General features: G+C 49.2%; 1 protein-coding gene, 1 long non-coding RNA gene and 2 other non-coding genes across 4 annotated transcripts; 2 read left to right on the forward strand and 2 right to left on the reverse strand.

Moving 5' to 3' along the window:
* The first annotated feature begins 2,479 nt into the window (after positions 1-2,479).
* On the forward strand, positions 2,480-2,553 carry TRNAN-GUU (transfer RNA asparagine (anticodon GUU)). The gene has a single exon. It is a non-coding gene; the product is annotated as a tRNA-Asn (tRNA).
* A 2,258-nt stretch (positions 2,554-4,811) lies between these two features.
* On the reverse strand, positions 4,812-6,952 carry ABT1 (activator of basal transcription 1). The gene is made up of 3 exons (XM_019425153.2): positions 6,668-6,952; positions 5,819-6,024; positions 4,812-5,654 (listed from the first exon to the last, which is right to left on the reverse strand). The coding sequence occupies exons 1-3, from the start codon at positions 6,906-6,908 to the stop codon at positions 5,274-5,276; spliced, it is 828 nt and encodes a 275-aa protein (XP_019280698.2). The 5' UTR covers positions 6,909-6,952; the 3' UTR covers positions 4,812-5,273.
* A 197-nt stretch (positions 6,953-7,149) lies between these two features.
* Positions 7,150-14,018, forward strand: LOC109252635 (uncharacterized). Its single transcript, XR_002074101.2, has 3 exons — positions 7,150-8,456; positions 8,739-8,951; positions 11,815-14,018. It is a non-coding gene; the product is annotated as an uncharacterized LOC109252635 (long non-coding RNA).
* TRNAY-GUA (transfer RNA tyrosine (anticodon GUA)) lies at positions 8,856-8,944 on the reverse strand. The gene is given in 2 exon segments: positions 8,856-8,891; positions 8,908-8,944. It is a non-coding gene; the product is annotated as a tRNA-Tyr (tRNA).
* Positions 14,019-14,192: the final 174 nt, after the last annotated feature.

The following is a 14,192-nucleotide window of genomic DNA, read 5'->3' on the forward strand; positions in this document are numbered from 1 at the left end:
TTTCAGGGAACAAGTCTGTGAAGCCTGGTGTGTTGTAAAAAGAATCCTGAGAGAGGATCAGGAAGTCGGGTGGTTGACCTTTGCTCTGCTGCTTATAAGCCACATGCCGGTGGGTAACACAGTTAGCATGTTGGGTCCCTATCTTCTTCTTCAGTAAGATGAGTGGAATTCAATCAGTTGGTCCCCAAAATATATTCTCCTTAGCACTCGGTGATTTCTTCACTTTTAATTTAACCAAAGTTGACAGCATCGACTCAGCACCCCCTCCGCCCCTCCACCCCTCTGCCTACCTCTCCAGAGAGGTACATTCCGGTACATTCTGAAACAAGTGTCCCAAACTGAACAGTCTACTAGATTCACTCCGAAGTGAATTCTATGGGGAATAATAGAACAGCAAACATGATTTGTTTCATCTTATTATGTCCCTCTATGGAACTTAGCGGATTGATTGCTATGGCCCAATAAAGCAGGAGGGGGATATTAAAGATGTGTCACTGAATGAAAAGGTAGACTAAGGCTACTGTCACATTGAGTTACACTTTGCAGAGCAAAGGGCATTTGGGGAGAATTCCAGGTGTGATCACTGTGTCCTCACCGGAAGACCAAAGGTCCATTTCCGGGATCCTAATTTGAATACAGGTACAGGTAACAGTGCCCGAGAAACTTCCCTTTGATCGTGTTTTGAGTCTGGTCAGTAACACCCCTCCCTTTTCATATGATTGATTGACTGATTGACTGATTGAACTTAATAGACTATTATTTAAAGCAGTTCTAGATTTGTAGAAAAAATCATCACTGGGGCACCTGGGTGGTGCAGTCAGTTAAGCGTCTGACTTCAGCTCAGGTCATGATCTCACAGGTTTGTGAGTTCGAGGCCTGCGTCAGGCTCTCACCGCCTGGAGCCTGCTTCGGACTCTGTGTCTCCCTTTCTCTGCCTCTCCCCATTCATGTTCTGTCTCTGTCTCTCGAAAATAAATAAACATTTAAAAAGTTTTTTTGATAAAAAAAAGAATAATCAGAAATACAGGGAAAAACCGCACAAGAAATAGAGTTCTCACATACCCCATCCCCCTCTGCACACAATTCCTCCCATTTGCCACACTTTGTATCACACGTTGGCTACTTATTATTACTCTCCAAGCAAAGAAAATTACATCACACCTTAATTTTTCGGATCGGGATCGCGTTTTCCCAGCTGGGGCTCTTTCCAGGGACATATTACTGTCTATTTCGCACTACTTTCCAGCCTTCCAGACCTTTCCATGGACGCTGTATCCCAAAATACTCAAGTCTGTGCTGAGGACCCTTAAGGGGATGTTTTGGCTTTGGAATCTCCGAGATCTTATTTTACTCAACGAACATTTTAAATTCTTCATGTTTCGTTCCTTTTTTTTTTTTTTTTTTTTTTTTTTTTCCTGAAGAAGAAATTCTGTCTCAAGACTGTGACCCAGAAATCCTGTCTGAGTTCCAGCTTGCTGGCCAGCTCTATACACATCAGCCCATCAGATAGGTAAGGGATGAGATAGATAGATGATGCATTGATTGAGGACTGGTAGATGGATCTAGAATAGGGGGAGATCTCTAGAGAAAGGAACTGAGATAGAGAGATGAGAGAGACAAGAGATATTACATACGTTCTGCTTCTCTGGAAGAGCCATGACTGAAACAGTCACTAACGTTTTTCAGCATCTTGTTCCACGGCGATAGCTAAATGGAGCAAGGAGGCCAGAAGCTATCAAATGACATCCAAGTTAATCCTTTTTGGCCAGAATATCACGTGGGCGTGCCCGTGTGACTTCACCAGGAAGCGCCGATGTTAATCCGCCCCATTGTTAAGGATGCTCAATTTGATCCCTGGTGTAAGTGGAGACAGAGGTCACTTTGTAAAGACTTTTCTCTTTGCGGTTAGCAAGAGATCTCTGTGCTGCTGCTTTGGTACGTGAGAATATCCTATTTCCGGGCAAGTACACTTTTACCTGATCATTTAAGGATCCACTGATGAGCCTTCAGACTGTCCCCTAAATGGTTTTCCTTTCTGCGTTTCTCTTACTGGAATCTTTCCCATTGAAGGTATCTTCACCTGTACAGAACCCTTCCAGGGGCTTCCCTGTCAACCGGAGTGTTAGCAAAAGCTCTCTTATCGACCTGAAAAGAAATTCGGTCCAGATGTCCTTCACTATTATTATTATTATTATTATTATTATTATTCATTATTTTATTATAATCACACTTTCTCGGGGTAAACAGCAGTCCCGCGCCCAGCTCCCCACCCAATCAACACTCTGAGGTTCCTCTCTAAGAATAATATCTGTATTGTCAAAATTTGTTTTCAAAACATAGGAACAACAGAAACCAGGAAACGAGGGAACATTTCTTCAATATACACGCCCGGCAAAAGGTTCGTTTCTGGAGTATATCCCACGGTCTGGACTGGGGAAATGACATGATCACGTTTGACAAGAGAGCTCCTCGCGTCCCCGTCTCTGTGGCGCAATCGGTTAGCGCGTTCGGCTGTTAACCGAAAGGTTGGTGGTTCGAGCCCACCCAGGGACGGCCCTTTCCCTTTAAGGACTCGGCTGTTTTAGGAAATTTTGTCGGACAATATCCGTTTGTGAACATTCTCACAAATAAAATGAAAACCGAGCCAACATAGCCCCCCAGGGCGTCTTGCGACAGAGGGAGTGTTCCCGTGTTCACGGATTATTTGCTTGAAAGCCTTAAGGATGCAGCCAGACGTGGGCGCGATCCCGTCATTTTGTCCCTAATTCTACTGAATTTGTTTCCAGATTCCTTCTCCCTCAGCTGCGTTGGTCCATCCGGCGGCGTGAACCCCGGCCGTCCACACCCAGCTGGCCCAGGCTGTCCCCGAGTCAGGTCCTCGGGTTCTGGACGTCGGGAATGGGCCGCGGAGGCAGAGTGCAGGCTTCCATCGAAATCATCTGACTTTCCTCGCTTATAATCCCCCAAAGGGTCCCTGACACTTTCCATAAAAGGCATTTTGACAAGATCTACCAAAATTACTCTGCAAATCCACTTCTGGGAACGTACACAATTGCTGCATTTGTACAACTAAAATTGACCCATGTCAGGGTTACTCGTGGCAACATTCAGAAAATAAAATTTTAAGTGTAAAAGAAGGTATTTTCCTGCCCTCAAAGGGCTTGGTCTGCAGGGAATCAAGCTGACGGTTCCCCAGAAACTCGTCTTCCACCCATTCTTATCTTCATTTCTCGCTCCGCCTGTGATTTACCCAGTTTTCCAGGCTGCGGGTAAACTCTTTGTTCGAACTACTGTACCGGAGCCTTGGATGCTGACCTTGAATATACTGACACCTGACGCCACCCAGCCCGAGTTTATTTCATTCAAAAAATTCCGAAGCCCCATGTTTTACTTCCTAAATTGTTAGCAACCTAAGGGGAGGAGATTTCTCACTCTTGATATTCTCTTTATCTAACAAAGGTGACAGAGGCACTGGGAATTCTGAATAAGTGAATGTGACAGTTTGTCAGATTCTGACACGGAATTTTTCTCGCTCACTTGGAAAGACATCATGACCTGAGGAAACGATCCACGGGAAACAAACTCACCAGATATGAACACAGAAACAAGGGTATCAAGTTCCCAAGACTGAGGGTGTAACGTTTCACAGATGTTTTTATCAGACGGGTTCGAGAGGGTTAGGGACGTGGGAAATGTGACACCCAACAGCCATCATTTTGAACCGTAAGGTCATTTTTATTCTCCCACATAAAGTGCACCTATCGAATAAAAACCGTAACAGGACTAAGATTTTATCATTTTAGAGCCAAAGAAGTGGATGAATCTGCTTCACCCAAACACATGAGTAATTATATTGAGGAGCGGTGGTGCGGGGGGGGGGGGGGGGGGGGGGGGATTAAATTGCACAAGCAAAATCCATATCATTATAGTCACTCTACTATTTCCTGTAAGTTTGACTGGGCAGTGACTAGTGTTTTTTAAGACTTTTTCAGTGATCTCTACACCCAACTCAAGATCAGGAGTCGCTCACTCCATGGACCGAGGCAGCCAGGCGCCCCTGACCGGTTTCAATTTCTATGAGGCTGCATCTAGGTTTCTTAACACTTCAGTTTTGTTTCTCTTAGTGGCTGCCACGGATTCTGTGCGGCTTCTAAAGCTGCTTTGGTGTTGTTTGTGAGCCCTCCCCCTTGTCTAAGCCCTAATTTGTAGAAGACCACCCGAAGGGCACCGTGCCTACCTCCTAGGCTTTGTCTCCCTTTACAATGGTTTGAACCCAACGCTCCATCCATGGAGCTTTGTTTCCAACAACAGGAGTACATCAGGCTCATTCAGATTTCTGTTCACTTTTTAGGAGCGATATGGGAAACTTGGTGAAAACTGACCCCTCTCTGAGGAGTGTGATGAGGGATCAGCTTCATATTAAGCACTGCTTACCTTCCCAGATAAACCAAGCCCTCCCATGGCTCCTCCTCTAGCCCTTATATATTTCTACATGATGCCTGCAGTACCTCTGGACATTATTTCTTGAATATCTGTCCCCTTCTAGTGGCCTAAAACTCTTAATGCCAAAGGCCGTGTGTTATTACCTACTATCACTATGTCCTCATGTAGTGACTTGGTAAATGTGGAATTAGATCACTGATAAAGTGGGCTAAGAAATTAATCTGATAGACAGAAAAGAGTTCAGACTGAAGGTGGAGAGGGAGGGGGAGGTGGCTCTGAGACCAGGAGATGACATTAATGGGACATGAGGAGACAGAAGTTAGAACTTATAAAATGCACCCCCCCCCCGCACCAATAAACTACAAAAGTATACAAATATATGTATTTTTTCTTTTCTATAAATACATTTGGAAGGTGGCTCCCACCCAGTCCCACCCCATTAACCCATCCCTGTTAATCTTTTCTAAATAAAAAGGATGTGGCTGCTACCCTTCACTTACAGTTGGTAAAAAAGTTGCCTGGACTACACATTCCCACTCTAGCTTGAGGTAAAGGCTCTTCCTGAGGCCAGAAAGTGGGATTTTTAGAGGCTCCCACTGGGCAGGAGGCAGACGGCCAAGAATCAAATGAAACAGGCATGTGCAGTAGTCATACTCATGCTAGTATGAACTAGGGGCCTTTGCCAGGCAACAGGAGTGGGAGCAGGGAGGAGAGGCCCACAAATGGTCTGTCTGAGCACTCATCAGAGACTCCTGGTCTGAGAAAGATATAAAATGTCTGCCTGAATAGACATTATCAGGGCTATGAGACAGAAGGGGTCTCTCTGCCCTTCATGAGTCCCTGGCTAGTGAGGGTTCTTCCACATTCTCTGAAGGTGGTGGAGCTCCGAAGATCTTGGCAAGCAGCCCTCGGTCGGAGCGAGCCTGGTCCTGGACGTTAGCCAGGCGAGCCCGTTCACGTCCCCCGGGCCGAGCTGCCTTCCGGGCTCTCAGCTCCTGCTCAGTAGGACGCTGGGCAAAGGCCCAGGTGCCATTCGGGCGGGCGGAGTCCCCATGGGCGGCAAGGAAGCGCTGTCCCCGTTCCACACTTCGAAGGTAGAAGTCAGTCTCACGCTTGGCCTGGGCAACCTCGGCCCTCAGGCGCTGCCTGCGCACCTGGCGCTCAAAGGCAAGATGTTCGCTGAGGTGGGACCACGTGAAACGGTGCAGGTACTGTGAACAGCAACAACAAGGACAACAAAAACGAGAAAGGGCGTGGGTAAGGCGTGGCAGGAAGACAGAGAGGAGAGGAGAGGAGAGGAGAGCGAGCGGGGCCAACAGGAGGTAACGGAGCAGCCCCGGCTAGGGCTGGGAAGGCAGACAAGTCCGCCCCTCACCTTGAGGTTCCACAGGTCGTAACGGAAGGGGCTGCGCCGTCGGGCTCCCATGGGCGTGTTGTGCAGACTGGCCGCCACGCGCTTGGCCACTCGCTTGTCCCGAAACTCCACCCAGCCCTCGGTGTAGTCCTTGCTGTACTTGGGCCGCTTTTTCCCTCCCGTGGCCGAGGCTGCCGCCGCCTTCTTCTTGCGCCTCACGAACCCGTCTGCGCGCCGAGGACACGGCAGAGGTTTAAGGGGCCCACGTGGCTCCCAAGGAACTTCACCCCCCACTCGCCCGCGGGCCAGGATCCCACCTCCAGGCCTCTGCCCGGGAAAAGGACTCCAAGTTCCATCCATTCCCCGTGCACCCTTTCCCCACGTCTAACTCAACCCTTTCCTCAAACGTCAACTCCTGCCTCAGATCCGCTCCGAACATTCTACTTACAACTCTCACACGCCCCCAATCCCGATTCGATTAGTGTCCGCGCGGGAGCTGGGGTCAGCTGACCACACGGTGCCTAGACCCGGGCCGCGATGACAAAGGGGATGGGTTCAGTGTGTGAAAAAGCCTCTGAGACTTTTATTCAGGATGTACGCACTTAGTAAACCGGTAAAGCTGGTTCAGGAAAGAGGGCTGCGCGGGGTCGACACCAGAAGCCAGAGTCACCACCCGAGAACTACCCATCTGTGCGCAAGGCGCTACCCACACCTAATCCCGTCTCCTTAAAGGCTTGCGCACCACTCGTCTCCCCGGACGCCGGCCTCGAGTCCCGTGCCCCACGGCGCCTCGGACGCGCACAGCCCGGGCCACGCGACGCGCGGGCGAGTCCACCCTGCTGCCCGCACAGCCAGGGCCCACGCTCTTACCCTCCGGCTGGAAAAAAACGCGCCCGACCTCGCCATAGGCGCTGAGAAGGTTCCGTACGTGCAGAGGCCGAAAGCGGGGCGGGAGGTGGCCCAAGTACACAATACCCGGCACTACCCGCTTCTTGCCGCCGCAAGCCGCCTCTTCGGATTCCTCCTGCTCCTCCTCCGCTTCTGGTTTCTGGTCTCTCGCTTCCGGGGGCTCCTGCTCCGCAGCCTCCTTCTCCAACTCCTCGGCCTCCATGCTGGCGGAGACCAGAAGCACGACAGCCGTAAAGCGCCGCGCCGCGCCGGCTGCCGCGCACCGAGTACGCCGGCCGGCGGCGAGGGGGCGGGACCGACGCGGGCTAAGATAAATTGAAGAACCAGATTGGGTGGAGAGAGCGGAAGTGGGGGTCGAAGCGGCCGCGAGATCCGAAGCTGGCGGTTGGGACCCGGGAGTCGAGCAGGCCCAGAGGCAGGAGCCGAGCGGGTGGGTCCCCAAGTGTTAACGCGCCCTAGAGAACGCCTTGGTGAGGTGTAGAAAGGCGGGAAGCAGGCTCTTCCTGGAAGTGCTGGAAAACTGGGAAGTTGGGAGAGGTTTCTGTGTCAGCGATCAAAACAGCATTTTACCCAAGGGACCCGGCTGTGCCTCCGGTTGGGGGCTGTTCCACCTTTTACAGTTTGCTTCAGTTTTTAAAATTGTCTTGAGTTTTGAAATTTGAATTATTTTTCAAAATTTAGCTGCGAGTTTTGAATGTTTCTAAGTTTTGGAAATGTAGTTTAGCTTCGCAAATACAGGTTTTGGAAGTGAGATATGCATTTTGAAATTTTCAGTTGTGACCTGAAGTAGTTTACAAGTATTTTGTTTACTTTAAAGTATTCATTTTAGATTTGATTTCGTAAAGATGTCCCCCAAATGTTCATGTGTAACAGTTATTGCCCTAACGTTAAATACGTGCTTGGCGCCTGTCATACATTTGTACTGATAACGTGATTCGTGTTTATATTATAAACACCTGTTGGCACGTATACACGTGGCCCGGAGTCTGGGGACCTCCCGGGCGGCGTGCTTAACTCTGGTCTCGCGAGACCTGTCTGTGCGGACCGCCCCGCGGGCGGTCCTTGCACTCCTGCTGAGACCTCTCTCCCGCCCGTGCCTGGCTCCGCCCTGTCCCGTCGCGCGCGGACGCGCCCAGCAGGGGGCGCCGTCTCCGTGCTCTTGGAGCCGCCGTTCCTCCCACGCGCACCTGCAGTGGGGCGGAAAGGGGCGCGGCCTGGAATGCGGACAAACCCTCCAGCCCGCTTTCCGGAAGGGGCCCGGGGCGAGTTTAAGCGTCACTTAGGCCCGCCCTCGCTGCAGCTGGACGGAAAGTCCCATCCCGCTGGAACAGGCGAGGGCGCCGAGGAACCCAGAGGACTGCAGCAGAGGGCACAGGTGTCCGTCCACAAGCTACCTTCCTAGGTGACAGCTCCTGCCAGAGCGCCTCCCAGTATATTCCTGCAGGAACGCAGCGCCACGCTCTTCCTGGAGTGGGCGAAAGATCTAATAAACTCGAGTTCCTACACGCCGCTTTCATTAATGTTACGAAAGCAAACTTTATCATTTGCCCGCCGCTCCTTTTTTCGAGGCGGGAGAGGGCGGTAAGAGGCACAGACTCGGTCCCGTAAGTCATTCTTCCGTCTTCAAAGCACCGAGCAACTACGGATGAAGTGAGAGCACGTCTCGGCACCGCTTCAAGAGGCCGGGGTGGGAAGGGGGGCATCTGCGGAAATAGATGCTTCCTGTTGTGCCCGTGTGATGGCTGCGATGGTAACGTATGCTGTTTTCTCGACCTTGTGTGTGTTTCAAGTTGCCATTAATGAAATGTTTATGCGCTTAAATACCATTATAACAGAGAGTCCAGAAAGACCACCGGGCCTCCAAAATGAATTGTAAACTTTGGGTCAAGACGTCCTTCCGGTTGTCCGCCCTCCCCATGACCCTTTCCCAAACTCCATGAAAAGTCAGCCTTCCCGGAGACCCCGACTTACATAAGCAGCTTTTTGTGTACGTATCTGGGGGTCGTTTACTATTGTTTTTATTATTTTTCAGTCCTACGAGTTCATCTGTAAGTACAAATGACAGTCCGCCCAACTGTGTTCAAGTTTTCCTACACGCGCTAGGGGACCGGGTGTGCAGTGTCACCGAAAACCTTTCAAAAAGGTCAAGTCCTTCGAGCCGGATTCGAACCAGCGACCTAAGGATGACCACAACCACACGCCTACAGTCCTCCGCTCTACCAACTGAGCTATCGAAGGATTGGTGGTAAGGCTTGTTAGAATACCTTAATGTTTCTCCCAATGGTTTTGTTTGGATTCTGTTTTTAAAATCTAGTGCGGATTTTGTTCTAGGGTGCTGGAAATGTTCTAAAACTGATAGGGGTCGCGATCATTAAGGGATATTAAAAAATCAATATTCATAAAAACTTAAGTTTTGTGCTTTTTACTGCCTGTTTCAGGTCTTTAAAAAAGGAAATACCACCATCCATGTTCCATATCCTGCTCCCTGAGGCCCATCACCCTTATCCCTACTGCGGCCCCGCTGTCCCGGCCACTTAACGCCTGTTATAGTGGCCGATAAATGATAACTTATCCTAAATACAGATAACTGGGTTGAAGAGGGCTCTACTGTCTTAAAGCAGAGACACTGCCAAGTTCATTTTGGAAACATTGCATTTCTCCTTGTTGAAAGACAAGGAAAGCGTACAGACAGAAATGTGCTAGACCCAAACCACGAGGGGCATCATGTATGCGAGTGTATGTCTAGGAACTGAGTGCCTCATATTAGAGTGGACCAAATAAATGAAATACGCCCCTCCCCAATTTTGAGAAGAGCAATGTAGACATTTATTGGGGGGGGGATTGATATCATGCATTGCTAATGAACACCTGTAATGGTGTTTGGCTTCCTGGTTGAACACGGTTGGAGAAAACAGGAAGCCATCTGGACAGACATTTCTCGATGATGTATCCTTAGAAAAGATTTCTGGTAAGTTTATCTATAAAAGAGTATTTCTTATTTAAAAATACTTCGTAACTGTAGTCTTGGAAAAAATACATTTTTCTTCAGAAGATCCTACCCAGTGACTTCTATGAGAAATCTGCCAACACATAATTCATATTAAATGTAGTTGTTCTGTTCCCTCTCATGAGAAACTAAGAATATATGGTCTAGTACATTTCTCTCCTTTTTTTTTTTTTAAGTTTACGTATTTATTTTTAAGAGACAGAGAGAAAACGTGGGGGAGGGGCAGAGAGAGAGAGCTGTTTTCAAAAGATACCACTAAGAAAATGAAAAGTCAAACCACAGACTGGGAGACAGTATTTGCAGAACAAACATCTGATATACAGGACTTTTATCCAGTATAAAGCATTCTCACAACTCAATCAGGAGGCAAACCATTCAATTTTTTGTAAAAAAGGGAAGGATCTCAACAGACATTTCACCAAAGATGTGCAGATGACCTATAACTACCTGAAAAGGTAGACATCATTAGCCACGAGGGAAATGCAGATTAAGCCCCAGGAGATGCCTCCACACATTCATCAAAGGAGGCCGGAATCTAAGACGACCCCAAGATTTTCACCCACCTCTTAGAATATCTGAATAATCCCCTCCCCATAAATGTGGGTGGGACATGTGAATGTGTTACAGTGTTCGTTGCGATTCTGAATGGCCAATATTTAAAAGACTGACTGTGCTAAGATGTGGAGAAACGAACTGCAGTGAGAATGTAAAACGGTATAGCCCCCTTGGATAACAGCTGGTAGTTTCTTTGAAAGTTAAATACACACCTCCCATAGGATCCAGCAGTCCCATGCCTATGTTATTTACTGAAAATAAATGAAAACGCACGTCCACACAAAGACTTACACCCGAAATATTTATAGCCACGTAATAGTTGGTGAGGACCGCCATAACAACGCGCCACAGGCCGGGTGACTCAAGCAACAGAAATTTATTTCCTCACAGCTCTGGAAGCTGAGGCCCAAGATCAAGGTGTCAGCAGGGTTGATTTCTTCTGCGGCCTCTGTTTGGCCTCAGAAGGGTATCTTCTTGTTTCCTCCTTCCACGGTAGTTACTTTGTACTCACGTGCTCCTAGCGTCTCTCTCTGTGTCCTCATCACCTCCTCTTATAAAGATGCCAGCCACATCGGGTCAAGGCACACAATGAATGCAGTAACGTCTTTCAGGGTCCATCTCCAAATACGGTCTCATTCTGATGTACTGGAAATCAGGGCTTCAACATAGGAACGGGGCGGGGGGTGGTTATTCGGTCCATAACAAGCAGCTTTGTTATTAATAAGAAAGCCAATACCAACGTTCGTTAGCTGGTGAGTGAAGAAACAAATCGTAGTACATCCCTACCGTGGGCTACTGACCAGTAAGAGGGAATGAACCATGAATATACACCCGACAAGGGTGAATCCCAACAGCACTGCTAGGTAAAGGAAGCCGGGCTCCCAGCCGCACGCTGCGCGAGTCTCTTTCTAGACTTTTGCAGAAAGTACTGCGACGGAAAGCAGATCAGTGCTTCTGAAGGCAGAAGTAAACTTTTTGGAGGGATGAAAAGGTTCTATGTCATGATGGTTGTGGTAGTTCTATGACTGAATATAATTTTCAAGACTCACTGAACTATACACTTAAAAAGACTTAAAAGGAATGGATTTTACTATGTGTGTGTCGGGTTTTTGTTTTGTTTTAGAGAGAGAGAGAGAGAGAGAGAGAGAGAGAGAGTGCACAAGCAGGGGAGAGGGGCAGGGGGGAGAGAGAATCTTCAGCAGGCTCCGACACCAGGGCTCGATCTCACACACCATGAGATCCTGACCTGAGCCAAAATCAGGAGTCAAATGCTTAACCAACTGAGCCCCCCAGGAGCCCCTGACTTTTACTGTGTTTAAATTACATTTCAATAGAGGTAATTAAAAACAAAACTGGTCATCCAAACGGAAACTTCAACACCAACTCGATGCCATTGCTAAGCAGTCTGTTTCTTGCTGCACGCGGCCTCCTTATCACCGATTCCCAACTTACTCTGTTTACTTGTTCTTTTACCCACAGTACTTACTATTTGCAGCATATTATGCAATTACACAAATTTGTGTTTACCCTATTTTTAAATCTCCAGTGCGTTCAAGCTGATGTTTTGTATCACATACAAGAGTTTTAGTCGTCCTAAATGTCACATTTGGACAGACCTAGTTGCATTTATGAAAAGCCGCGTAGAAACAAATGCAAATCCTTCACCAGCGAAGGAACCAGCGTGCATCACTCAGAGATGCTAGACTTTCAGCAAACTGACGTTCTCATGGACTTTTATGTTGTCTCCCCCCAGGGGAAGCCAAGCGTATTTGGCTTTTAGGAAGGAGGGTGGGCAGAATCGTCGGTGGCTGCGTGGTGAACTGTAATGGACACTGTTGCTTTTCAAAAATCTCCTGACATTGTGTTGTACCATATCTAAGATTAGAGTTCATTACTCCTTTAGAAATAGATGTGGCCGTGTGACACAACTGTTTTGACAAATGAGATGTCCCTCCTGGAAGTTGGAGAGCCAGTGAGCCATCCACCACACCCCTCTTGACCCTTCCCCTGACAAAATATGATCTGAGTTGTTGGGGATCCACAAGGAGCCCACCAGGCAAACCATGACTGATTTATACGACGCCGAAGAGTTTCCGGTTACGAGCCATCATGATTTGCAGAGGGGGGGATGCTTGTGGCTGCAGTGTAACCTACCCTACTCAGGCGGACACATACAGGAAATGTGCAAGTCTGAATCCACGAAGAAGGCTCATTCTCCTCCTAGGAAAACACCCAACAGAAATGTGTGAGCTTCTGCACCAAGAGATATGTATGGTAAGAGGGTTCAAAGATTTGTTGGTTGGTTGGTTTCCAATTGTCCGTGTTCTGTCACTGAGTGAAAGAAAAGTTCAGTGACGTTTGCCGAGAGTCTGCCTGCCAGCCTAGTGTCATTTTGTATTACTTTAAGAGAGGTGAGTTTTTTTTTCCAGTCACTCCAAGAAATGGATTCCAGGAAAGTATTCTGGAAAAGCTGCTCATCGTAGGCTCAGGCTCTTTGTGGAATTTCTAGATGTGTTGAGCTAAAAGTGGAGCAAATTTATCAGAGTGAATCCAGATCTTGGATGGGATTTGAAAAGGCTGTGGCAATTTTTCAAGACTGAAAACTGCAGTGGTTGGGACTCCAGCAAAAAGGATATAAGTCGTTAGACACGAGGCGTTTCACCTGCTCTGTCCTGCATCACGTGGGCCACAGGACTGCCCTGTTCTCCTTTCCTCTCTTGCAACAACATTCCAGAATTCAGCCTGCTTAAAACTTGGTAGCTTCTACCCGCCGTTTGGTTGCTGGGAACAGGCTTCCCCAAAGACAGACTGAAAAGGACAGCAGGAATCTTCAAACCCTCCTAATTCCTTGCTGTTCCTGAAAATTACCATTCGAGATCATTTTTAAATGTTGGGTTTTACACCAAACTATTAGCAAACAGGCTGAGCATGATATTCTACGAGAAGCTACACGACTGTCTCAAACATGCGTGCCATGTCTTAAGTTCACGGCCGAAAGCTAGAGGAAAGCTGTGGGTGGTCTGGCCCCCCTGACGGCGGGCAGCAGACAGGGCTTCCGCAGGCTCAGCTCCTTCGACGCGATCGGCTGGGAGCAGAGCAGGTGTCATGGGTCACGAGCGAACACGCGTGTACAAGTTCGACCTCCTCGTTTGTCTGCACGCGTCCCAGCGCGGGGACATCCTCAAGGTGCAGGCGGCCTCCCGCCCGCGCACTCGGTTCATCTGAAAGGTGATTGTCCTCCACTCCTGGTGTGTTTGCAGAGGGGACAGGAGGCTTGGGCTGGTCCTGTCCCCTCTTCCGTCCTTCACACCGATCTCTTCGAGACACAGGAGCGGGAGAAAGGAGAACACATCTCGGGTTTGTGCCCAAAGGTCACAGGTTGCGGGCAGGGTGTGGCTCTGGGGTTAGACGGTGCCACGGTGGTGGCCGTATCTGGGCGGTGGGTACGATGGGAGTTCGTTATGCTGCGTCCTGGGTGTGTCTGAAATTTCTCCGACAGAAGGCTTCAGACATCACCGGGCTAACAGGGCCCCCAGCGGCGGGCGCGGACCCCAACGTCGGAGACACTCGCGCGCCCTCGCGGTTGCGCTGCGCGGAGCCGGCGCCGGGGCCGCGCGCGGGGAAACGCTGAACCTGGAACCCGGGACGGCCGCGCGCAGGGAGCCCAGGGTCGGGGCCGCGCGCGCGGAGCCGGGCCGCCCTCGCGAGCGTGTGAGTGTCACAGGCGAAAAGGTGAACGGAGACTCGTGGGAAGGGCTTCGCCACCCCCTTCCCCCCTTTCCTAGAGCCACCGCGTTGGCAGTCTGTTCCGACGCGCTTTGTGCTTGTAAATAAGAGAGCGCGTTCAGGTTTGAATCTCAGTTAAAACCTGAAACTGCACAGCGCGGAAAGGGACTATTCCCCGCGTTCAGTAAGGGTCTAAGT

This window comes from Panthera pardus, unplaced genomic scaffold (genome assembly GCF_024362965.1).
Source record: "Panthera pardus isolate Hobbes unplaced genomic scaffold, ASM2436296v1 HiC_scaffold_17, whole genome shotgun sequence".
NCBI classification, from domain to species: Eukaryota; Metazoa; Chordata; class Mammalia; order Carnivora; family Felidae; genus Panthera; species Panthera pardus.